This window comes from Lagopus muta, chromosome 2 (genome assembly GCF_023343835.1).
Source record: "Lagopus muta isolate bLagMut1 chromosome 2, bLagMut1 primary, whole genome shotgun sequence".
NCBI lineage: Eukaryota > Metazoa > Chordata > Aves > Galliformes > Phasianidae > Lagopus > Lagopus muta.
Genome location: NC_064434.1, coordinates 43175786 through 43202893, shown reverse-complemented (window position 1 = coordinate 43202893; position 27108 = coordinate 43175786). Strand labels below are relative to the sequence as shown.

Genomic DNA, 27108 nt, shown 5'->3' with positions numbered 1-27108 from the left:
CTTACCTCTAGGCCCTCTACAAGTTCTCTTCATCGCTTTCTATTTCTCCAAATGCAATGGCAATCCATTTTCACATTAATTCTATGTATTTCTCCAAGCAATGTGGTCAGCTAAGACAGTTACCAAGCAGCAGTGTCCCTCAGTTGTGCTGCAGAAATGCCTGCAGGGATGTGTTGTGCATTGGGTCGGTTAGCTGATCTCAGACAGTGGGTTTGCATTGAACGGTTGGCTTCGTCCTGCTTCAGCACTGCAGAGACAGGATTATAGACAATATTTGCAATAAAAGATTTGTAAAATGAACGCTTCTCTTCTATTAGGGAGGTGATATAGGTGACTTCAGTAAAAGCATCACGTTGTTTCCCAGTAACCATTTGAAATCTGTAGACCATTTTCCTACCTCTTTTGTAGCAGAGTTCTTTGCTCAACATTATTTAATTGTCTCTGTAGTCTCATACCATCAGCTTTTTGATACGCCAGCTCTATGCGCTGGTCACGTCCCTCAGCTTTGCATTAAAAATCTAGTTTAATTTTAGGTAACTGTATGCTCCCATCTAGCTGTGGTGAATCCAGTTCTGAACCACTGGAGGAGATGTCCCACACTTCTTATCTTAAAAGAAAAAAAAAAAAAAAAAAAAAAAGAGAAATTGCCAAACTAGCTTGGTATCTACCTTTCGAAAGTCAGTGTTGCATTTTAACCCTGTATTCATTGCCATCTTAATTTTTCCTTGCAGTGTCTTCCTTACACAACAGCAACATGAAACAGATTGGGCAGTTACTCAACCAACTCTGAGTTGGATCAGACATTTCAGTCAGGATTGAATTATTTTTTTCTCTTTCTCCATCTCTCCATCTTTGGGGATGATAGGACAACTAAATCTCCAGAAGGAATCTTATCAAGCTGTTTGTTATCATATTGGGTCGCTGGGAAGATACACTCTAGAGAATTAAGTAGTTCAGAATAAATTGATCCATTTGTAATTAGGTGTTACTCTGTGCCTCTTGTGGCTGATCAGGTATTGTCTGCATTTCCACTTTCTGCCAAAGTTTAAGCTACAATCCTGTGCTCACGTCTGATCTGGATCATGTTTTTCTGGCCTCAGATGCTTTGCTTTCTGTGATGGGTAAATTACTTAAAGATAAACAAGATTAAAGTCACTTTTAAATATACAATTTCAGTGCTTACAGTAATTCTGTACAAGCTTTTCACCAATTTATTTTTATTTTTATGGTGTGAAAGAGTTCTTTGACCAAGTATAACCCGGTCTTGATGAATGCAGAAATACAATTAAATTATGTTAATGGAAATAGCTTCCCTGTTTTGTCATGGTGATGGTGACTGTTTCTTCCTAATCCTGTCCTGTCCTGAAAGGAGATGGAAGAAAATGTTGTGAGCTGGCTTGTTTTTAATGCATGTGCTTGTACTGAACTACATGATTTATAAATAAGTATTAACTTCTCCTTCCTCCACAGCCCCAGTAGGAAAAGCCTAAATGAAAGCAGCTTATAAAAAAACAAGCGTTGCAAGGAAATTGGGAAATGCATCATAATTTGAACTGAGGAATTAGCTGTTCATCTAGCCTTTTTCTTTGGTTGCATAAAAACAGTTCTGCTCTTCTTTTCATATACAGTAAATGGTATACTGAAACGGGAGACTCATTGGAGTTGACTATAAAATAGCAGAAGAAATTGCAGGTGCATATTAGAGAAGCAAAAACTGGATTCAGAAGTGATAGCAACTGAAAAACATGGCAATTGAAAAATATAATGGATTCCTTCTAGGTCATGGAGCATAATCTAGAGTAACTTCTTGTGGTTATTGAAGGTAGAGAATCATTTATATGGGTCAAAAGCGTTATTTCTTCCAGTGTTACTGGATTTTTTTGTTAGTCCTTAAAATGACCTTCCACTGCCTTCTGAAGGATGAAGTGAGCACATGAGAAATGCTCATGGTCCCAAACCTGTCAGTGTTAAGCGTTTGGACAACACTTGTCAATGGGTGATTTAACACTTAGATTGCACTGTGTGGAGCCAAAAGCTGAACTCAGTGATCTTTGTGGATCCTTCCTATGATTCTGTGTTTGCCAGACTGATTAATCAGAATCCTTTTTGTTATTTTCCACAGAGCAAATTCGATTAAAGAATATAAGAAATGTCTATGGAAGGTGCTTGTGGTATCGCTTGCGGCTTTTAAAACCACAACAAAACATAATTCCTACAGTAAAGTAAGTGTGTTTCATTTGCATGACTTTCCACTAAAGCAATTCCTGTATCTTACTTTAACAAAAATATGTCTGGAATTAATTGTACTGTGGTTGTTTTATATAAGATGTTTGTAATTTCCTGTGTTTGAATAACACCTAATCATTATCTAGTAGTGCTTGAAATAATGATGAATGCCTTGTCCTTTGTAAAATACCTGTTAAATGAAACTGTAAGCCTCAGTGCTAATAAATATGCAGACAGTGCATTTATTGTTTCTTAAAACAAAGTTCCTCCCCCACAAAAACTAGTGGTGCTAGCAACATATTTTGATTTAAATATTTAATATGTAAATATATGTCTTTGAATACACAACAGTAAAGAACAGGTATGTTCAAAGCTGAAGTCTTTGTATCCTTCAGTTCTTAGTTTCTTGCTCTCAATGTTTTACCTTCTGTTATGTATCTTTTCCACCTTTTTTTAAAATAACATTTGTCTATGTCTAGGATGAGATTAAAATCATCCTTTGGAAATACAAAGTGCTATTGTATACTGCTGAAGACAGCTAAAGAATAGAAAGAGGCTTTGCTGATAGTGGCTTGCCTGTGTTTTGTTTTGCTTTTTCTTTTTAAATCAAGTGTCTCATCTTTGCCAAATGTTCTGTTATCACAGAAATACTCATACCTGCTTTAAAATTTCTGTAATACTTCTTGCTATTTTAATATTGGGCCTTGTAGACTGATAACAGATGGCTTTACATGTTATTTCGAGAGTTACACTAGACCTAGTGGATTTGTACCTGTTAAAAATTCTTTCTTCCAAACAGGAAAATAATCCTCCTTGCTGGATGGGCATTATTTTTGTTTCTTGCATACAAGGTTTCCAAAACGGACCGAGAATATCAAGAATATAACCCTTATGAGGTTCTACATTTGGATCCTGTACGTAACAGCATTTTTCAGTAGTGTATATTACTGTAATTCTATGCTTTGTCTAGTGTTTTGTGTCTAGATGTTGAATTTGATTCGTTTTTTTTTTTATAAGGTAACTTTGGTGAACATATCTCATGATTTTGTTCTTCTTTGACATTTGTTGTTCATAGAATGGTTTGGGTTGGAAGGGACCTTTAAGATCATCCAGTTCCAACCCCCTGCTACAGGCAGGGACACCTCCCTCTAGACCAGGTTTCTCAAAGCCCCATCCAGCCTGGCCTTGAATACCTCCAGTGAAGTGGAATCCACAACCTCTCTGGGCAGCTTGTTCCAATGTCTCGCCACTCTCACAGCAAACAATTTCTTGCTAATATCTAGTCTAAATCTACCCTCTTCCAGTTGTTCATTGTAAAGTCTGTCATTAGATATTCTGTGATGACTTTTGCATCTAATAGCTTCAAAATTCAAATGACCTCACAAGAGCAGAGTAGAGGGGGACAATCACCTCCCTGTCCCTGCTGGCCACCCCTCTTCTGATGGAGCCCAGGATCCCATTTGCAGGCACACTGCTGGCTCATGTTAAGCTTTTCATCCATCAGACTCCCAGGTCCTTCTCTGCAGGGCTGCTCTCAAGAACCGCTCCTTCCAGTCAATAGAATGCCTGGGATTCCTCCAGCCCAAGTGCAAAACTCTGCACTTTGCCGTGTTGAACCTCATCAGGTTCACCCAGGCCCACCTTTCAAGTCAGTTGAGGTCCATCTGAATGGCATCCCTTCCTTCCATCACGTCAACCGCACCACTCAGCTTGGTGTCGTCAGCAAACTTGCTGAGGGTGCGCTCGATTCTGTCTTCAGTGTCATTGGTAAAGATGTTAAAGAGCACCCATGCCAAGACAGACCCCTGGGGGACGCCGCTCTTTACCGGCCTCCACCTGGACATAGAGCCATTGATGACCACCCTCTGTCTGCGGCCTTTCAACCAATTTCTTATTCAGCGAGTGGTCCACCCATCAAATCCACGTCCCTATTTCTGGGTTAACTTTGGTTAAACAAAGATGACAAGGAGTAAGTCATTAGTGGGTTTTCTTTTGTATTCTTTAGCAAATTTATACAACTCTGAGGGGGAAAAAGGTGTGTATGTACTGAATTCTAACTTGATATTTATTAAAGAAAATTTATTAGCTTAATCAAGACACGTATCTTATTCAGATGAAGAAACCAATACTGGAATGCTCTGTGGTAGGTAGAGCAAAAGGAAAGTTGAATTAAAACTAGAGATGTTAAGAGATGAATGGATGAGTATGAAGATGCATTAGTTGCAGTAGAATTGTTTAGTAGAAGTGAAGATTTCAGAACGTGGTGGTGTTCGATGTTTTGATGCTATCAGAGAAATGTCTGAAAAACTTCTTGATTCAGCCTGTGTGAAAGTTTACACCACCTTCTCCTTCTATCCATGTAAAACCATTAGAGTTATTGCCAGCCCTGCTGATGTATGATACAGTTGTCGAAGTGTTATTAGACAATGAAAACGTTGGTGTGGTTTAAAAAAGAAAAAACAAACAAACAAACAAAAAATAAGTCAACAAATTCAAATAAAATGAACTTTGTTTCCTAAAAGTTGATGAAAGGGTTGAAGATGCAAGCACTTGAAAACTGGTGTGCAATAATTTTCTTCTTTGCACTCACATCCACTGTTTGTATTTTTGCACTTTCCAGCTTGTGCTGCTCGTCTGACACTTTTGTATAGTCTTGAAATGACTGTTCTTACTCAGTCTGATTTATAGCAGATTAAATTCATCCTGTGCTGCAAATGAGGCAGGCATACTGTTAAAATAGCAGTGGAAAATAGATATATTGTATAAAAAGACATGAGGTAAGGTAGCAAATGAAGCCTTAGGGTAGGTTAATTTCTGGTTAGGTTAAATTATGTTTAGGTTAGGTTAAATTTGTTGAAACAGTGTAATCACTTTAAAGTAACTTCTGGTATGCTTATGAAAGGCTTCAACCTGCTAGACCACCAGGTGTTGAAGAGCTCTGTTGGTGATGCTTCTGTGCAACTTAAAAAACTTAGTGGAAAAATTTTATCTGCTTGAGTTAAAGCTGTCTGACCTGAGTTAAAATTGTCTAAGTTTACTTGACTAATGAACTTCCCAACCCAATCTGAAAGTTAGTGTACGTGGGATTGTGCAGGTGGCATCTAGCAATGTGCGGTGATAGAATAAAGACTAATCTTTTTCTCAGCTCTAAGTAATGTATTCCCTTTATTTGAGAAGTTTGAAATAATTTGCAGATAGGATATTTCTAGTCAAAGGCAGCCTTAAGTAGCAGGGCTATGAATTGTTCTTGTGATAGACAAGACTTGCAAGCTGCAAGTGAACTTTCATACTTGATTTATGAACTCTTTGCTTAAATAGAGGATTACTGCAAATTAAGAATTCTTTGTGTTCTTCAGTATGGTCAGGGAAAAATCAGAATTGTTAAACTGATATAAAAGCCTTATTTTTTAAATATAAATGGATGAGCAAGTAACACAGGAAAAAAAGAACCCCAAACAATATCCAATTATCTGAATATCTTTTTGTTAGCCTGTGGCTTCTAACTTGATTTAAAAGTAAAATGATTATATAAATGTTATTAGAAAAACACTGTAATAGTGTTTCTACTAGATGCATATGTAGTTCCATGATCATATCATGTTAGAACATAATTCTTTAAACATGAGTGATTCAGAAGAATATTGCATGATATGCTTTAGAATACAGATATAGAATAATGGATTTGATTTACAATGTTTATTAATAACATAAAACTTTCTTTTTTAAGGGAGCAAGTATATCAGAAATCAAGAAGCAGTACCGTGCATTGTCACTAAAATACCATCCAGATAAAGGAGGAGATGAAGTTATGTTCATGAGGATTGCTAAGGCATATGCAGCGTAAGTTTGTTTTCTGCCTGTAAAAACACTAGAAGGATTAAATCTGTAAGGTAATAACAAGGGTGACCTAAGCAGCCAGAGATTATGTTTTTGGATATATGATAAACAGAACAAAATGAGTCAAAATGTGACTAGATTCCATGCACGCCTGTTATGTGTACAAGCTAGGAAGAATAATTTGTTTGTTTAGCAGCTGTGACAATATTGTAAGGTATTAGTTCCTTGTATTTAACTTTCATGTCAGCTAGGAAAAGTGCTTCCACTGTGACGCAGGCTGAATCTTAAAGATGACAAAGAACAAAAAAAGTGTTGCAGTGTTTAAGCAACAAATCCTGTTGTGGCCACTCTAAAGCATCCTTTAGACAATAAATGTACTGTTTATTTCATCTGATAGTAAAGCCACAGTAAGAAGCAGCATTCTAATCCTATTCCCATCTAGCAGTAGAGGTGCTTCATTCTGGTTCTGATTGTTTTCTTTCAGCTCTGTCACATTCCTTTTCCTTTGTACTTGGCTTGCAGACCTGTTTTTTGACTCAGTGACTGTTTCATAGTATCTGTATAGTTCTTAAAACCTGAATCCTAGAAACTTCTTTTTCTCTGAAATATTTTCTTGGTCAAACTTCTGTTAGTGCATTTCTTTTTTTTTTCTTTTTTTTTTTTTTCAAATCCAAGTGAAGATGTGCAATATTAGAATTCAGTGTAAAAGGAAGCCCTTTAGAAAAATGAAGTTATCCATAATAAAGATCTGGGTTTGATTCTTATAATGCTGTTTTTTTGTTGTTGTTGTTTTTTTTGTCTTGTTATAACGATCATCCAAGGAGCTAGCAAGTTAGTTTTAAGTCAGTTGTTTATCTGGTTGATCTTACTGAGATGGAAAGCCAACACCATGCTCACTTTGAGTAGTTTTGAATTTATTCTTTCTGCTTTTAAACCACTGCATCACTATGGAATCTCTTCAATAGAAGACTATCATACTGCTGTCTGAACTCCTGAAAAATCTCACCTTTATATTTTGCAAACTAGCAATCAAATGCTTGGTGAGTACAGCTTTATACATGTGCAATAATGGTTGCAGAGGCGTATCTTAAAGAAAATGACACCAGAGTTCCTTAGCCCTGTTGTCTGGAAAGAATACATGCTCAATAGTTAAGGTTGTTAATAAGGATGAGACTTAAAAATGAGTAGGAGATCTCTGACTCACTGGATTTCTTTTCTGACAGTCTTCCGTATAGCAAATGTGCAGTGGTGTTTCCTAAAGCAGAAACTTCCTATTTCCATGTAGTAACAGGGATTCTTCTTGAGATAATCTGTTGGCAAAAGAAATGTCAATATAGGATAGGCATAGGAATGGTAAGATCTGCCTTCATTGATACGAAACTAGATACTTCCAGAAAGGGAAGATGCAACAACAGATAACCAAACAAATGTGCTATCAGGGGCTAAAAGTCTAGAGTAAGGGAATAAAAGCCCGTGCAAACAACTTCTGCATTATCAACTCATCTTGAATATTTACCTTCTTGCCTCCAAAAGGTAGCTTCTTTAACTTGCGTTGTCTTTTGAAACTTGCTTGCATAAAATGGCAGTGGAAGGTGCTTTTTCTTGAGAGCGAGCAGTCAGTCTCACAAAAGTGAAATGTGATCATTCTTTTTTACTGTAAGAGGCTGCACCCTTTTGTGTCTGATTTCTTTTAATTTCAGAGTGCTAAGAAAAAAAAAAAAGCCTGTGTATCATAAGGGAAAACAGTGACATTGTTTTTCAGATTTTATATAATCAATAAAAGTTTTTTAGTTTGTCAAACCATCTCTGAAAGAAAGTAAAATGCCGCATTTTAAAGTTTCTGTATGCTAATGACTTAAAGAAATTTCTTAACTTCTGTATTAACTTAGTATTTCTTCTTGAAACTAGCTTGACTGATGAAGAATCAAGAAAAAATTGGGAAGAATTTGGGAATCCAGATGGACCACAAGGTAACAACTATGAATGACAAAAGTGCTGTCATTTCTGTTCGTTAAGTTTTAAATTTATTAAGATGTGTAATGCTTATTCACTTGAGAGGCACTTCAATCTTAGCATATATGGAATATATTTTTCCTTAGATTTGAAGATATGTTTTATCAATTCTTTGCATGTAAAACTGGCACTGGTGTGGTGGGAGGAGTGAAAAGTCAGGATAGAGTTTACTGTATGTTTCTTTAACTTTTTATTAGAAAAAACAGAAAGGTTTTTTTTTCAATATTAATACACCACTTTCATTAAGTACTTATAGTGAATTGCCAGCGTTAAAAGGAGTTATAAGCAGAAAACAGTCCATTAGTCTTCAGAAACTTGTCATTTTAAACTTTTTTTTTGTATTTATAAACACAAATATAAGTAAGAACTTGCTTCAGAAATGCTGTCATCATCAGCACAATGGCACTGTTAATATTATAGTAAAGCTTTCTTAAGGCCTTTATTCATTTTTTCCATCCAGAAGCTATTAACTTATTTTTGCCAAAGCACAGGAATTTAAGTTAGACTGTATGTCAGAGTACTTGAAGTGACCTGAAGCTATGACTTTAAAACAAGATTTGTCCAAAAGCAGATAAGATTTTGAAGGTGAGAAGATCCTTGTGTGGTTTGCTCAGAGGAAGCTTTCACAAACTTAGGAACTTATGATTCTTGAATGGCAAAGTGAAGTGATTCTTTGATAGGACAGGAGTTCACACAGTTGATTTGTAGGTGTTCTGCTCTACTGAAACCTTAACTCAGCCTGTGGAATAAGAGTTCTCTGCTTTGCTACTAGATCTTGCGTTGTTGCTTGATCTGAAGGGTTGGAAGAAGCCTGAAATTCTCCTCCTATCTTATGTGACCTTATTCCATGCTGCTGTGTGAGGAGCTTTCTTTCTCATTTAATGAGATCTTTTCATTTGCGCTCTAATGTAAACAAATGAATCTGGGTTATGTACTCTGGTTTTTAGTTCTGTCTAGTCAAAGAAGGGAGATAGGTATATAGGTATATTCTGGGATGAGGTGAAGAACATCTTACATGCCTAAAGTCAGATGAGGAGCATCCCACTCTCTGTGTCTAGCACAAAAGAAGGACAAGCAGTATTCCATTCCCTGTCCAAATGAATCAGAATGAAGGTTAGAGACAGGCCAACAGCTTTATAACGTCTTCAATATGACTTGCTCCTTTAAGTAAAATACTTTGTGTGCAGAATCATTTGCACAGTATTTAAAAGCAGATGAATAAACCTAGAGAATAAAAATACATGCTTTAGGAATATAAAATGTAAATTGTTTCCCCTGGGTATTTGCTTGTGTTTCATGTTGGTGAGCATGGTAGGAGGCAAGGAGATTCTCCAACCAGAAGAGAAAGAACTTTTTGGTTGAAATGTTCTATTCCTAGAACAATCTGAAGCTACAATCCTAAAGATCAAAAGCTTAGTGTCCCACAATACCACCAGTAAAACACACGTTACGTTTTCAGTAGGTTCTTCTAAAAATGCGTAACTTTTACAGTTAGGGAAGTACCATCAAATTCTATTTATCAGCCAGGGCATTTCCCATAATGTACTGCAGTAAATTCACTCAGTGTTATTCCACTGAACTCTTAAGCTTGAGATGTGTGTTGGGCAGATGTTGAGTTTGATTTTTGACAAATAGTAGTTTCCAACTGAGGGGCTCCTTAAAAATTGTGTCAGATTTGTGCATAATAACTGGTTATCTGAATGAATGGCTGTCAGAACCTATTGGAAACACTATCAGTAATTTCTAAGCACGTAGAAGTTCCCAGTCTGTCCTAATTCAAGGCGTTGTAACTCACTGATCACTGCTGGTAGTGAGGAGATGATTTTTTTTTTTTAATATATTTTTTATGCAATACAGGGGGGAGGTTTAATGTAGGTCCTGGAAATCATTAAATTTGTGGGGTTTTGCTGTTGTTTATTTTTTTCTTTTTTCAATTTATGTGTTTACTGATCTATATTTAAGCTGTGGAAACTTCTATGAGGCTGAGCTTATAAGCCTTTCTACCTGCAAAATCTTTCTCTCCTTTCATGTTAATAAATCTTGCATGTTTGTCTCATTGTGAAATGCTAAGATAAAATCATTGGGATTTCAGATGTTGCACTTACCATTTCATTGCATACTTGAGTATATTTCTAATTTGTGTTTTTGTTCAGTTAAATTTGTTAGAATTTTACTTTATGATAAACATGAGTGATTTTTTTTTTTTTTTAGTAGACTTAACATGATTTAAATATATTTCCTCAATATTATAGAGTGAATTTCTTTTCTTTCATCCTACAGCTACAAGCTTTGGTATAGCTTTGCCAGCTTGGATTGTGGATCAGAAAAATTCAATTTTGGTGAGTCAGCTTACTTAGGTTGATATTTTAAGATGGCTTTTCAAGTATTCACCTTAAAGCATGCGCCCGTGTTTAATTCTATGTTTGAGTCAAAGCATGTAGAATGTCAGTGCTGACATTCTGGTCCAAATGTGTCTCCGAAGCAAGTTCCGTGAGTCAAAAGTAACAGAGTAGCTTAAATCTAACCTTTGAGAGTAGACGATTAATGTGCTTTGAAGGATTTAATTGCAGTGATAATTAAGTGATGCTGTGGTCACCCCTGCTGCGAAGCATGTGTTTGCTGTGGTGAGAAAACACATACACAATTATTTCTGCTTGCTGGATTTCTGTAGTTCCATTTGGTTGCTATAGATGCTGTAATCTTAGTGTCTATATGTTGTTCTTTCCATTACATTTGTTCCTGCAACATACTCAGCTTGCCTGCTTGCTCCTTGTACATTTATCATCTCTGTCCACTGCATCACAATTTAGTTACCGACTCTGTAATAATTAAATAAACCCACCGATGACTTAAATGGATGGCTTAAGTGGTTGCTTAGCTAAACAAATACTCCTTATTTAAACTCTACCCAGTAGATTGTATTACTTTTAAGTTGTTCTTCAAAAATAACTGCTATGCAATAAGATTATTTTAACTTGTAGTAGGTTTGTGGTAATGCTGCTTGATCTTATTATGAGATAAACAAGAGTGGTATTAAGAAATTGAAGTTCCTAATGTCATTTCTTCTTTTTTTTTTCCTAGGTTTTGCTTGTATACGGGCTAGCATTTATGGTTATTCTTCCAGTTGTTGTGGTAAGCGTTATTATCTGATTAATATTCTACCCTCTTTAAACGAGCTGTGAACAAAGCTTGCTTGGACATTAGTGGACTTGCTCATTCTTTCTTTTCATGGTGAGAGAGAGCTTCATTTTTTAAAGTGAGTGTTCTCTTATGGAAAAAGTACAGTTGTTGTAGTGTTTATTTAAAAAAAAAAAATAATGCAGTGTTGTGATTGAAGGGGACTGACTGTTAGGAAAACAGCAGATAATCACAAGAGTTAGAGATTAGGTTAGGTAATTTGTCTTGTCCTTTCAGTCATGTGTCACAACATAAGTAATAGCATTTGGTGAAATGAGAGTTTATTCAGTAGTGTTACAGTAGGGCCAAGACAAAGATGCTTTTGGCTGTTGGTATGGGAATGATTTCTACTTGAGGAACAAGTTGTCTTCTTGGTTTCTCCTGACTGCCTTTATTTTCATAGTTTTAATTGTTGTTAATCTTCCATACGCTCTGAAATGTCTGCTTTTAACATTTCTCTGTGTGAGGAATCAGTTGCAAGATGAGTAATACTTCAGGGCTCTGGTATTGCTTCTGACCATTGTCCCTTATCCTCAGAAAATGACTCTCAGACTCGGAATTCCTAAACTTTCCTTTCTCTTTGGGAAAAGATTTTCATTTGAGAAATTCTGCTGGTCTGTTGAGAACTGCTCATGTCTTTGTGTACAGGACATCAGCTTGGCATTTTCCCTTGTCTTAGGGAGTGTTTCTGCATCACTGAGGATCTAGTGTAATAAATTTCAGATACACAGTTTTCAATGAGGAGTTGAGTAAGGAGTCTAAAATGCAGCGTAAGACGTCTACCTACACATCTTTCTTTTCTTTTTGGGTTTCAGTTGGTGTGAGTTGATGCTTTTTTTTGTACGTGTGTACTTTTAATGATTTATACCAGGTTTATCATAGCTCAAGTGAAAGTAAACTTCCGTTCTGTTGTTGTGGAAAAAAATGTCCTGAACAGGATCAAAAAACAGTCTGCCTCTTCTTGTTTTTGTACCAGATGTAGACTTCTGCATTCAAACTTGTCACTGTAAATTTCTTTTATAGTCGGTGAAGAGGAACAGACATTTTTATGGAGCAAGCTATTTTATCATTTCATTCTAAAGTAGACATATAAAATGATTCATGCCTTTAATAGGGCTGTTTCTCTTTTATGAATCAATAAAGAAGCCGAAGTTAACTACAGTGTAGTCATTTCATATCCGCGATAGGCATCTTAAATAAAGTAAGGCTAGTTCACCCTTTGAATCCACATGTATAAAGGGAAAATACGGATATACAGTTCTTTATAGACTTCTGTTGACTAAAATAACAGAAAATAAAAACAAATAAAATAAATAAAAATAAATAAAAATATAAATAAAAAGCAGACCAAAATAACGTTCTGCTTTCATATGTGAGATGAGATAATAAGCTACTTCTGCAAAAGCAGTTAGGACTTTTAGGGCAGTCTCATTCATGTAGACTTTGTTAATGTTTCGCTTCCTGTACCTGTACTTAATTTGACAAAAAACTTGGAGATCCTTGGGATTATAATATAAATTATTCTGTAGAAAAACTTTTCAGAAGTTCTGTATTCTTCTGTGTGAAGGTTTATCTGTTCATGGAAGAATCAAAGTTAATTTATTCAAAACCAGCAAACGAACACACTTTTTATGAGGAGAATGTTTTCCAAATAATTAAGTAAATTGCAGAGTCCTCACTGTGCTATGGGAGTTAATGCTATTGCCTATTAAATTAATAGTAGTAACCATTGATTACTACTTCATTGCTTGCTACTTTTCACTCATGATAAACTTTACACCAGATGGAGATTTATCTTGGATGTTTTTCTCAGGTTAGTGAGCTTTGTTTACAGAGAGAATTTTAATGAACACATTGCATCTTATACTTTTCCATGCCACTTTTCTTAAAATTATGGACACTGCTCAGTGAGTTCTGTAATTTGAAGTCACTGGTGTTATGCTTATAAGGGAATTACTGGAATGTTTCTAAAGGTTTGGGAAAAAGCTCTGGTTGTCTTAAAAGGGGGGTATGGCTTAGGCTGGTGCTGGGTTACCTCCAAATTCCTCTAGCAGAAGGTGGGCCTCCCTGTGCCATTAAGGTGGAATTTAAACCACTCTAAATTCTGCTTCTGAAAAGCACATTTTAATTGGGTGACTTCAAGAGAATTTGCAGAAAAATAATTTGGAATGAAAGTTCCCTTTTTGGTCTTGGTTTATGCCATAATCAGCCTAAACTGAATTTGATTTGAATGCTGTTGCACGATACTACTTTCTTTGCAACTGGTAATTTCAGTGTATTCACTAAAATAACACCATAAATAAACAAAACTGCGTATATATGTGTGTACGTGCATGTGCTAGGGGGAATCTTTAGGCTAAGAATTGTCCAAAAATTTTTAGCTTCAGAATCTCTCAGATGAATACATTGATGCACATTTAAAGTTCATTTTGGAGAGGATTTTTTTTCTTTCTTCTTTCTGAACTTCATTTGACCTTAATGTAAAAAAAAATTGTTTAGGCTCAGTCTCTTTTTTTTGTGTGTGTGTGTGTGTGTGAGGTATAGGCTACCTATGAACAAGTATGAGATGATCTTGTGTAACTATTTTGATACTCCATTGTGGCTGACGCTGTGCTGTTCATACAAAATGTTTCAGGGTTCCTGGTGGTACCGATCGATACGATATAGTGGAGATCAGATTCTCATTCGGACAACTCAAATATATACATACTTTGTCTATAAAACACGGAACATGGACATGAAGCGTAAGTAAAAGGCGTCTTCACATCCTGATGTGTTCATCTGGAAATGTCAGTTGGTGTTAAAAATCCTTTTGCTTTGTAAGCTTTGTTACATTAAAGTATTGTTTCTGGTTCTTTCAGAGTGTTTCTTCAAACTTCATTTTTTTTGCAGGTGAAGAAAATTTTCTAGAGAGATGACTTAAATCACATAGTGAATTTGCTTTGCTTTTGCTTGGTTATGAACTTCACGCTGGTGAGGTATCAGTGCCAAAACTCAAGATTAAAGTTGAACTAATCAAACTGGGCTAGGGAAACAGTGAGACACATCTGCATGAGTTGGTTTGTTTTAGTTATTTTTTAAGACAAATGAGTTTATAAGACTTGTTTTCTATCTGTGAAGCTCAAATAGTAGAGAAGTATTTAGATTTGTCTAAAGCTTTTTGTTACACTCTGCTCAGGAAGTAAATAATAATTGGAACAAAAATGGCAGCTAATGCTCAGAGAACTTGTTTACTTGTTAGTAAGTGGAACTCGCTGAGCACTGCAACTGGCAAAGTAACTGACTTGCTCAGAGAAGAACTTGGCCAAATTTAAGAATGAAGCTTGAATAACTGTAGCTGAAAAAGTTACAGGAACCGGAGCAAATGACAAGTTGGATTTTCTCTTGTTTGCTATGGCAGAGGTGTCTGATACAATTATGAGCAGAAAGCTGTCTAGAATATCTAATTTGGCTGATTTTTAATCTTAATTAGATAATGAAGGATATTTTGGGGTACTATGGATTTTCCTAATCGTATTTTCTGCGAGAAAAGGACCAATGCATTGTCTTCATGGGATTTGTTTGCAGGGGTTTTTATTGAACTGCTCTTCTAATCATTAAAAGGAAAAAGAATGGTGAATTCTCAATGTCACTTGAACAGAAAATGGAGTTAAATTTTTTCCTGTTATTTTGCCCCTGGTATACACATTGTGGTGCAGCCTCAAACACATATATTGCTGAGGCAAGCAATTCTGGGAGCATGCAGTAATGATTGAACTGCAGTGCAGTGATGTCTGCCAGTCCTAATGAAACCTAGCCATGGTTCTGTGAAGACATTTATTGTTTGATGCCATGCAAAATGGAGTCTTAAGTTGTCTCAGATACTTTGTGCCAGGCATTTGCTCATGCCAGCTTTGCTCTGTAACAGTATAAACTGATCCAGTAAATAGAGAACATGAATATTCATAGTTTTTGGGGAAAGAGTAGAATTAACCTTTGTGGCTGAGATTTCTGAACAAATCACTCAGTAGCACAAGATATTACTGATATTTTTTTTTCTGTATACCTCCCATCATCTTTGCAGGGCTTATCATGGTTTTAGCAGGAGCATCAGAGTTTGATCCTCAGTACAACAAAGACGCTACGAGCAGACCAGCAGACAACGTTCAGATACCACAGGTTAGTTACACTGAGAGAGGTTTTATTACTAACTTACCCCTTCGAGGGAAGAGGGAAATGGCACACTTGTTCCACCATTTGGTGGAATTAAAGTTCTCAAGGCATTAACTGTTAAGATTGCATCTGTACTTTTCCAGAAGTACAATTAGAAGTTAGACTTGGTTTAGAATTAGAAAAAAAAATAACATTAACTGATTGTAAAGCTTAATACTGATAGAATTGATTTAGTATACAACCTAATATTGGATTGCTTTTTGGAGGAGCAGTGGACTAAATAATGAATTTAAGTATCAGTCCTCATACACGTTGTGTATCCGTATAAAGACATGATTGCTGCTTGATAGTTCCTTAGATAGTATTTAGAATTAAAACCAGTTAAATCAGCAGCACAGATCTGGTTAAATATGTTAATGTTGAAATAAAATTATGATCTTGCCTGAAGTAATTATATCTTGAAATATTATAAAGGTTCGTCCATGAATATCAATTCTCTTCTGGTTGCCTTTTTTCATTTCCATACTGTCTTCCTAGCAAAGATACTGTAATATGTACTGTGACAAATAATGATTGCTAGCAAAGATTAGGAAATATTTTTTATCAGAGACTGGCGCTTTGGTTTAAAGCACACAAAATGCTCCACTTAAAAATAGTTTGGGTCTGCAGAATGAGAGAGAGTAGTTGTGCTGATTTAAACTTTGCATGCACACAGTGAGATTTTCAAGTCATAAACATGTTTTCATACTCTAAACACAAATAAAATAGACTAAGATATCTCCTTACTTAACTGTCCTCATCTCTTACAAATTCTTCATCTTCTCTTGTAGACTTTGAGAAGGAGCTGAAATTATGGTTAGGTGCTTTTCTTTTTTTTTTTTATTCAGCTGGCATTTTGCTTGTGAGCATGTGGCTGGGGAAGATCATCTTGATCATCAAATCTTCTCCTGTGCTGTTGCAAACACTGTGGCATTGTGCAAGCCCTTTACATTTGGTCATTTTTCACTTAAAAGACAGTCAAGCCTCCTGTTCCAGAACTTGCTGTTCTAGTGGTTAGCGGTCTTGTTTGTGACAAATTTATATCTGTAGTTTTTGTCATCATTATTCTTGAATTAAAGTTATTCTTGCTGTGCATATCCTTAATGCATTTATAGTTAGAAACAATAAGCTGTTTGTTTTCTTTTTGCCTTCATTTTGTTGAACTAGGACAGCTGCTGTCTTTCAACACACTTTCCTAGAGGGCTCTTCGTTTCCCTCATCCTGCTATGTGCTGAATGGGGTACTGTTCACTGATATATTTTTAAGTTTGATATTACTTTTCACTTTGGCTGACCTGAACTTCCCACAGTATTCCACGTTAAGTCTCAGCAGTGCCTTAGTTGCATTCCCTGCATTTCTGTAGGGAATAACTTTAAGCATACTGTTTTCCACAACTGTTTCACTTGGGTGCATTAATGTATTCTTCAAGCCTTAATTCTTGTTACTATGCAGTTGTCAACCTTACGTTTTATGCTCCTGAATTTTGTTTGATTTCTAAAGCTCCGGTCATCAGTGTCATCTGTGTTCTTTATTTCTTAATATATGCCAATACAAGTCTTTGAAGTAGCAATGCAGAAAGATATTGCTAATCATTCTGCTTTTCAGGCCATTGTCATTGTTCCCATTTTTATTTCACCTTTTTTTCATAAACCTAATATTGACACTTTTTGTAAAACACTTCTTATCTAAGTTTTACTCTCTTGGACTGGTGTGTTACACCAGAATGTGATTATAAGAAACTTCTTGTTTAAAGTTTTTGTTTTTTTTTTTTAACAAGTGTAGGGAAAGTCTAGTTAAAAGTCAGTGTTGATATCTTAACTTCCCTTTGTGGACAGAGATTTTGGAACCTCAATCTCTCCTCAGGTGACTTGACCTAAAAAGTGAAGCTTCTGGGTTGTCTTGATTCTTATAACTATGAACTTCAGTTACTCAGCTTTGCAGCCTCTCTCTCCAGGGTCTTCAGCAAACTCAGGTGAGAGACCTGTTTGAACTGTGCATCTTGGTCCAGTCAGGATCAAGTTAGGTCATCCTGAATAAAGAACACTGTGCCTTTTCCAAGTACGGGCGATTTGTAATTAAGTTAAAGTACTTGATCTTCAGCCTTCAGAGAATTTAGGCTTATAAACCTCCTTCTTTCTGTGATATTTGAGAGTATTTCTGAGGAAGCTGGCTGGATCTCAGGTGAGTGAAGAGTCTCAAGGTGATGCTGTTACTGGTGCATACTCAGTGCAGTATAAACAACCAGCGATATGGCTGAATCTAGTAACTCTTGGCAATAATATCAGATTCTGAAAATGCTGAGCAAGCAATATAAATTTACTCATTGCTCACTGAAGGCAAGTTTTTTGCATGCCAATCTCTTCTCCTCCTCCCTCCACAATTGAAACGAGACAGTGAAAAATAACTTCTGACTTTTTGGAGCTGTATTGTAAAAAACAAACAAACAAACAAATGGCCAATGTTCATCTATACAGATCATTTCAGGGAAAAATTACTTGAAAGCTCACATGTGTGAATGTGACATATTTCTCCTTGTAAAATAATCTCCTCACGTTTGGTTTTCTTTGGCACTGAAATAGCCATTTGTTTAATTATTATTATTATTTTTTTTTTAGCTAATCAGAGAAATTGGTGGCATAAATTTAAAGAAGAATGAACCTCCACTTACCTGCCCTTACAGCCTGAAAGCCAGAGTTCTATTGTTGACTCATCTTGCCAGGATGAAAGTTCCTGACACGCTTGAAGAAGGTAATGATGTCGCTGTCTAATCAGACACTGTTGAAACAACAATTGCTTGCTACAATGCTCATAAATGTAGTTTTTTTATCCATTAAAAAGTTGCATGGATTTCTGCTAAATAATTTATACATAGAACACTGTTTTTCAACTTGAATTATCGTTTAAAACATTTACTTAGCATTTTATCATTCTCTTGATAGCCCAGTAGTACTAGTATCATCATCACTAATGCTTCTTGGCTGCAAAAGTGACTTTGTTAAGAATGGTTTTTTTTTTCTTTGTAATAGACAAAAAGAGATTTGACATATAAAGTATCTTTCCTTCTCAGAGTAAAGAGATTAAGGACAAACTCCCATTATATAAAGCATGGGAGATGAAATTGAAACTAAAATATCAATTACATATGAGTTTCAGTTTTCCATTTTACAGTTCTTCATGCTTGTGAACATTCAGATAAATTAATGTAGAAATGTTTCACTTTCCTTTAAGCCATGACAGTAGTGGTTTCTAAAGCTGACCAGTAAACTTGAGATATTCTATATTTTAATTCAAAATTAAAACAAACAATAAAGATTTTTTGGTTCATTTTCTCTTTTGAAAACAAAAAAGAGAATTTGGTCAATTTAAATTTCCACTAAAAATCTCTCCCCTTCCTTGCTACTGAGATATCGATTCTTAAAGCCTCATCGTTCTTTATTTATAAGCAGATAGTACTTTACAAGTCATGTTGTTTTTTCCCCAATTTGATGCTTCACTTTAAAATCCCACTTTTAAAAACAAGAGATTACCTAAAGGGTAAATTGTCTGTGACATTACATTGCTTTTTTTGTTTTATCTAATAAGTACTTTGTGTGGAAGCTGTGTGTCTTGTCTATAAAATTTTTGTTCCTTCTTAGTTGTTCTTTCCTGTTTTGTTGAGGAATATTATAGATACTTCAGTGAGAATGAAGTGGTATTTTTTCAGAAATACAAGAATGAATACAAATGAAGACTGCACAATTAAATGCCCATTTCATGTAAACTATTCACTTTTTTCATAATAGAAGTGCAACGTAATTGCAGCAAGTGTTGTTTTGCAGATCAGCAGTTTATCCTGAAGAAGAGTCCTGCGCTACTTCAAGAAATGATTAATGTGATTTGCCAGCTAATAATAATGGCTCGAAGCCGTGAAGGTAGGGAAAGAAACTGTATAATTAAAAGCAGTAAATATCATTCTTCATTGCAGAACTTCAAAAAGAGCCTGTGGTTTTTGTGGAAAACTTAATCTGTGATATTTAGAAATGCTTAAGTGCACTTTTTTTCCCCACTGTAATGAAAGAGTTCTCTACTTTGAAGGCTGAAATGCTTCTGTTTCTTCCAAGTCCTGCTCTGAAAACCTGGGTATCTGAGTTATGCTTTTAGTTCTTACAATTTTTGCAAAAGCTTCTCCTTGAATGCTTTAAAAAACCCTTCTCTTGAAGATCAGGTCTGTTTTTTAGTATCAGAGCGCTTAGTATAAGATATATTGTATTCATCCATCTTTAACTTGCATTCTTTTATAGTTCTTTCTCTCCTGTAATGTACATAACTTGTTTTTTGACTTGTTTATTGCTGTCATTTCTTTGTTTTTGTGTTGCTTGAATTTCTCTGTTTCTCTTACTTAAGTTGTTTTGCCTGCTACATAGACTTTTTTTTTCCTGAATTTTTAATGACAGATTCTTTGCTAAAATTGTTGTTAAAAAAAATGTAATCAAAATATATTACATAAGATTTCTGTTTTTACTATAAAAAGGGAATTATGCTGAAAAGTTTTGTTTGCAGAGTAAGGACTTATGTCTTTTTCCTTTATCACAACAAATGTAAGCAGGGCATTTTTAATGCTTAATCCATGACTATTTTGTTGTTTGTCAAGCAGTACTAATTAGCTGGTCTTTACTGGGCCAAAACACATTTAACAAATGTTAACAGCCTCCTAACAAGAAGGGTTTGAGGAAAGATCTTCCCCAACACTGTTGCAAGCACTGCTGGAAATGGTGTTCTGTAATCCAGTAAAGTGAGAGAGGATGTGAACAATAAAATGCTGTTTACTACCCTAAAAAAAAGGAAGTATTGAATAAGTGTATTTCTATTTCTTTTTTTAATCTCTGCTTTTAACATTCTTTGAGACTGCTGGAGACCAAACTTGAAACCTAAAAATACAGTAGCTGTATTTTTCATTGTGTAACTTACTGTAGCGTTTTATTTACTGGTGATTATGAGATCATAGGTAGTGGATATGTTTTTGTGAAGCTTCTTTGGACAAGCACTATAACAATGCTGCAGAAGTGCCTCCAGTATGGGTTTAACACTGGGAAACCAACTGCATGGACTTCAACAAGAGCAAGGAGGCGAGGCAACTCTGGATATGTGTACAGAATAGGGGATGAGAGACTGCAGAGGAGTCCTGTGGAAAGGGATCTGGGGGTTGTGGTTGGTGGCAAGTAGAACATGAGGCAGCAGGGTGCCCTGGCAGCCGAAAGGGCCCTGTACCCTGGGGGCACCAGCCCAGCACTGCCACTGGGTGAGGGGAGGGCTTGTGCTGCTCTGCTCTGTGCTGTGCGGCCTCATCCCCCTGCTGGGTGCAGGTTTGGGCACCATGATATAAAAAGGACATAAAGCTGTTGGAGAGCATCTGAAGGAGGGCTACAAAGATGGTGAAGGGTCTGCAGGGTAAGACTCCCATGTGTGGGGAGCAGCTGAAGACCCAGAGTTTGCTCAGCCCAGAGCAGAAGAGCTGAAGGGAGCCCTTATGGCAAACTGAATCTATGTAGTTGAAGTATAAAAAGCGCTTGTATGGCAACATCTTTTTTCCTTCCTTATCTCTTGTATATGTCAAATGCAAGTATTTATTTTTACAGAAAAAATCATCCGTCAGACTTCTAGAAATGTCTTTTAAGATGACCTACGTATATTTGTCAAGTAGCTTTTTTTTTTTCCACTTGTGCAAAATAATACAACCAAAAACTGATTTCTTCTACTGTAGTCGAACTGAAAGTCTTTGAAAAATGAAGAATGTTTATATCTCTTGTAAAAGCTGAGATAGGATATCACCATACATTGACACACTCTACAATTTGACCTCCAAGTAGCCATATTCTTCTTCTTTATTATATATTTATATTATTCTTTATTATTCTTCTTCTATGTTTACATAAAGATTCTTTTTTTATTTGGTGAAGTAATGATAGTTTATAGATGTGTTTTATAAACTGCTGTGAAGATCCAGAAAATATACAGCTGTCATTGCATATGGTAGAAATTGCTTCCATAGATAATAGGAAAACAAAGTAGAGGTATATCACTGGTATAGTTGAGCTTAGTATTTCTTTAGCAGTTTTTCTCAAAAATATTTCCACAGCTTTAAAGTGCCAATATTTAGAAATTGAATCTACCAAATCTTTCATGAAAATATTCTAACTGCAGGCTATTAAACTTGGTGTCTTTTGGGTAGCATGGTACCAAGTAGTTGTTCTGGCCAATGATAATGAATTTTAGGACTTAAAAGTGAACCACTTAAGAACATTAGGTTTTGATCCACTGGAAAATCTCATGTTTGCTAATTTGTTGCTCAGTATATTAAAAATGTTGGCTCTATTTCTAATGACAGTAGATGCAGAGAGGGTTTTACTCCCTGCTGATTTTCTCATTGAGAACCAACTGGAAATTGAAAAGTTGTTTTCTTAAGATATGAGTGATATGAGTGATATCCAGGTTACATATTATAATTTTTAAAAGCCTTTTTTTTTTTTTTTGTTTAACTCTGTATTCATTATCTTCATGTAATTTTAATTATCATAAAACATAAAATGCAGAAGTTCCTGATTTCAGTTCTAATTTTCAAGTCAGTGACATTGTACTTCAAATTAATTATCATGTGTTATAATTAGCAATAACTGTCCAGAGGTCCTTGCCTTTGAAAATACAAAGGTGAAGGCATGAGTTCATATTATCTCTGAAGAAATATTTTGTGGATAAATCATAATTTGTGGAAGCATAATTGATAGTTGGATGAGAAGTTCATTGTGTACTACATTTGTTTGTCTTGAAAGTATCAAGTGATGTTATCAGTAGTAAAATCTATGCATTTGGAAGCATCTGTAAACGTTTATGTATATTTCTTTGTAATTATCTTTTGAAGAAAAACACCTTCATAATGAATCTACAGAATCTTGATACTTGGTTCTGTATAGCATTTGACTGTTGGTCCCGTGTCAGCTGTTCTTAAAGGAGGTGCAAGCAACTCTGCTGCAAAGGACGACTTACAAGTACCCACAAAAGCCAGGGATGCTACTTTTTTGTCAAACCCTACTAGAAATAATCTATCATGAAAGAATGAATATAGGTCTTAGCTTTTAACAGATCTATTGTTCTTTGCAAATAAATTTGAGATTCTTCGTAGTTGTTCAGATTTGTTATTTGCAAGTAACAGTTTTGATTTGCTTTCATAAGAGCAGAATGGATATTATTTTCATTCCAATCCAGTCAGTTTTATTTACTGCTATGACTTTTTTTATCTTTGTGGAAAATGTGGCAGTTGTGAGCCACCTTCTGATAAATAGTACATTCTTGCTGAATTTCTGTACAGCCTGTGAGACTTTTTTTTACATTCTTCTGCCTGAAAAATGCACTTTGCTCTGTGGTATGCCTTGCTTATATTATTTTGTATTGATAACTGATAGCTCATAGTGGCCAAAGCTATCTTGTTGGCTTCGTTGAGATCATCATTTAGGTAGAAAGTTGCCCTGTCAAGTGAGGAGTGAGGTGTTTGTTATCAAAAATATGATGTGCTCTGGTAACTGTCTGTAGAGAGATTAAGCATCATCTCAGCTGTCCGCACAATTTCATAATTCAGATTGGGAGCTGAAAGTGGAAGTTGTGGTTTGACCCATTCTCTCACGAGTAGCTATTATTTGCATTTAAACTAGTGATTGATTTCTTTCCTGTCATATGTTTTGAATCACTTTGTGCTTCATAGATTTAAGGTCATCTTATTTTGTGTGCTTTGATAAGCAGAGGCTGTCAAAATGTGCAGTAATTACAGTCATATTATAGTGAGAGCAGTTGAGTGTTGTTAAAAGCTAGACTGTCTTCTCGTTGACTTTAAAGGTGATACACATTCCTGTATTAGTTTCAGGGAACTAAAATAATATTTTCCAACTTTGAAGTATTTTCTAGTGTGACGTAGATGGTGAGTTTAATACTTAAAGAAAAATGAATTTCAGCTTTGTGGACTTAAAGTAGATAAATTTCCTGTGAAAGCCAGCTTGACAGAGAATGTTTTGGACTCTTTTATTAACTTAGTTTGCAGTATGATTTTCCAGCAGACAACAACAAACAAAAAAAAGCAAGGAATGTTGTAGATAGGTAAGATGAAAGGTACGTTTTGTGCTGTTTAGTTGGGATGTCAGTCTATCCAGTACTATTTTTCGGAAGGTACAAATTCTATCTTTGCTCGTTAGAATTTCTAGCCATATAGTTCCCTTCATAATCCTCTGGTGTTATTTTTCTGTCTGCTTTGCATATTAATAAACAGCATGAAGATAATACCTTGTGTTTAAAATAAAAAGTCCTGTTGTGTAATTTGGTCTGACAGCTGATTACAGCTTGGTGTGATTCATGAGGAAACAGGCCATGTGAGGGGAAAAGGGTGGCAGCAGAAGAGGTGATGATGCGGTGATCTCTCACATGCATTTAACAATCTGTAATAGTTGCATATAGATGTAATTTATAAATGTGCAGCAGGGTGGTGGTAGAAGTGAAGGAGAAAACATGCTGAAGACATCGAGCTTGTTCTCTTCAATCAGATTTGTTAACTTTTCATATTTCCTCTGTAAAATGTTCTAAAATTAATGCGAAATTGTTTTGTATTAAAAAAGTAATGAATTGTGGCCACTGGCATTTAAATAGAACACTTAGCAGTTTTTGCTTTGGCTTTTTGTTGAGGGGGAGGGTGGGGGTGGTGATGGGAATGCAGGCTATGGCCGATCTGCCCTCTGATCCAGATGCAAGTAAAAATGCATTTATCCATACTTAAAATTGCTCTGATGCTGTGTTGTTTGATCATGCAGCCCTAGCAGAGTATATCTATTCCATCTGGCTATCCATCTATCATTTATTGAAAGATGCCTGTGTTCCTGTTTTAACATCTCAAACAAAGCTGTAACAGCCAAATCCATCTATACCGCATATTCATATTTGTATATACGTGTATGTGTGTATGTAAGCACACAAATATTTGTATTTATACTTATATACTGAATATAGCTGTAACTGCCAAGGTAATTAAATGTTGATGTCTTCTGGGAAAAGTTTAGAAAAATGCATACAGTGGTTTATAGGGAAACTGACAGGCATCTTGAGTTACAGCTACTTTCTGTAATACTTACTTAAAATTGTCCTCAGTTCTTTCGTATGCTACATGGAAATTCAGGAAAAGCAAAAACAACCTAAGTAGATAACTTATTTTTGTAACTTATTTTTCTTTTCTATCTAACTTATTTTTCTCTTCAACTGCAAAGTATGTACAGAGCAACCTGAACATTGCCAATTCCAGGCTAGTGGAGGTTACAGGTTCCTGGAGAATTCTGAATTCTGACTTTCCTGAACAGGGTTTTGAGAAATCTTATATGTGAATGGACAGTTATCTAAGTATCTCAGTATGTGAAAGTCTGTCTGATGCGGTCTTTTATTTCATTGCAGACAGGATGAATACTACATGGCTTTTTTAATACTTTTATTTTTACTTTTGCTGTTTTCTGCTTAAGAATTTCTTGTTATGTACCTTCTCCTTGTACTTTAAAATACTAAAGGAGTTGCTATTTCTATAAGAAAAGTCTTACAGATGTTCACTCATGTAGGGCCACCAACCTCCCCATTTAATACTAGACCAGGCTGCCCAGGGCCCCATCCAGTCTGGCCTTGAACACCTCCAGGGACGGGGCATCCACAGCCTCTCTGGGCAGCCTGTTCCAGTGCCTCACCACTCTCTCTGTAAAGAACTTCCCCCTGACATCCAGCCTAAATCTCCCCTCCCTCAACTTCAAACCATTTCCCCTTGTCCTGCAGTTATCAACCCTTTCAAAGAGTTGATTCCCCTCCTGTTTGTAGGCTGCCTTTTTAGGTATTGGAAGGCTGCAATGAGGTCACCCCACAGCCTTCTTTTCTCCAGGCTGAACAAGCCCAGCTCCTTCAGCCTATCTTCATAGGGGAGCTGCTCCAGTCCCCTGATCATCTTTGTGGCTCTCTTCTGGACCCTCTCCAACAGCTCTCTGTCTTTGTTGTGCTGGGGGCTCCACACCTGGACACAGTACTCCAGATGAGGCCTGACAAGAGCAGAGTACAGAGGGACAATCACCTCCCTGTCCCTGCTGGCTACCCGTCTTCTGATGGAGCCCAGGATACCATTTGCTTTTCAAGCTGCAGGAGCACACTGCTGGCTCATGTTAAACTTTTCATTCATCAGGACCCCCATGTTCACCCAGGCCCATCTTTCTAGCCTGTTGAGGTCCCTCTGAATGGCATCCCTTCGTTCCGCCATGTCAACTGTACCACTCAGCTTAGTGTCATCAACAAACTTGCTGAGGGTGCATAACAGTTACTTTGCTTTTGATATTTTACATGTTGTTGTCTTTTAGCATAATGTGCTTTGCTTAGTTTCAGTTATATATACTTCTTTTTTTTCTTGGATGTGCTAGGCTCCAACTTCTATGTTCATGTCTCGAGATGATCTTAGAACCTTTTTAAGTCTCAGAAATAATGTGTTGCAAAAGATTAATGATAGACCATATTTAATGATACAAAGTACTGCTGAATGTGTTAAATATGTATACATATATTATATGAATGTAAAACAAGTTTTTCTTGCTGCAATTTCTTCTGGAAATTTCAAGGGGTAGAACTTTTGTCTGTAGTTGGTAGCTGAGATGCATTGTGCTGTTGTTCCCTGAGACTATTGGATGGAACTCTTTCAATTTCTTAGTGTTTGGCTGTGACAACATAGAGGGAAGGAAATGTTTGCTGAACTATGTGACAATAATGACAGTAGGAAGACTGCCTGATTAATTATGCTGGGCATTTAAAAATAAGTCTGTCTTCTTATCGAAGAAATTATTATTATTATTAATGAAATCAAAGTGGTCTGCAGTCAATAACTCAAGTACACATTGTGAATGTGTTAAGAGGGGGAAAAATGATGTATTATTTTCCTTTCTCCCCAAGAAAGGGAGTTCCGTGCTCCATCTTTGGGATCTTTGGAAAATTGCATGAAGCTTTCCCAGATGACTGTCCAAGGACTTCAGCAGTTCAAATCTCCCCTTTTGCAACTGCCTCACATTGAAGAGGACAATCTGAGGCGTGTCTCTAATCATAAAAAGGTATAAGACTACAAATGATGCTTGTTAATGTATTGAATGATGCTTATTAATGTATTCTTCTTCAGCCTACTTGTCTATAAGAAAGAGAGGTCATAAATTAACTAAGGAAAAAGAAAATACTTACATTTATTTATATCTAGGTGTGTATGTATCTGTGTGTGTGTTCTCAGGAATTCAGCACAATACCTCTTAGATCTGTGTGTTTATTGTTCTTTTGAAGTCCATCTCTGTTAGGAGGTAGGAATTAAGATTGGAGATCTAGGTGTAAAAGAGGTATGCTGACCTCAAAAACAAAAGAAACATGATACCAATATATTAGGATTTTTTTTTTTTTACAGGATTCCCATGCAATTCATTTTTGGAAACATTATGGTTCCCTGGATATAGGCGTGATCAGCCTCCCTAGAAGCATGAACTTGTTTTTAATAAAATACATACTTCTGTAATGGTCTGAATTAACCAAGTTTTCAGACAAATGTCTGTTTATTTTGTCTTCACCACTCTGCTCTGCAGATCTTTAAAAAAAATAAATAAA

The 27108-nt window shown here is 36.0% G+C and overlaps 1 protein-coding gene across 1 annotated transcript in view; it reads left to right on the top strand.

Moving 5' to 3' along the window:
- The window catches only part of SEC63 (SEC63 homolog, protein translocation regulator), a 62239-nt gene that overhangs the window by 20774 nt on the left and 14357 nt on the right, over positions 1–27108 (top strand). The window contains exons 2-12 of the mRNA XM_048937628.1: positions 2123–2222; positions 3026–3140; positions 5954–6066; positions 7972–8033; positions 10357–10415; positions 11158–11208; positions 13889–13997; positions 15317–15411; positions 18060–18192; positions 19263–19355; positions 26419–26573. Of these exons, the coding sequence (XP_048793585.1) occupies positions 2123–2222; positions 3026–3140; positions 5954–6066; positions 7972–8033; positions 10357–10415; positions 11158–11208; positions 13889–13997; positions 15317–15411; positions 18060–18192; positions 19263–19355; positions 26419–26573 (1085 nt within the window). The remainder of the gene's footprint in view (positions 1–2122; positions 2223–3025; positions 3141–5953; positions 6067–7971; positions 8034–10356; positions 10416–11157; positions 11209–13888; positions 13998–15316; positions 15412–18059; positions 18193–19262; positions 19356–26418; positions 26574–27108) is intronic.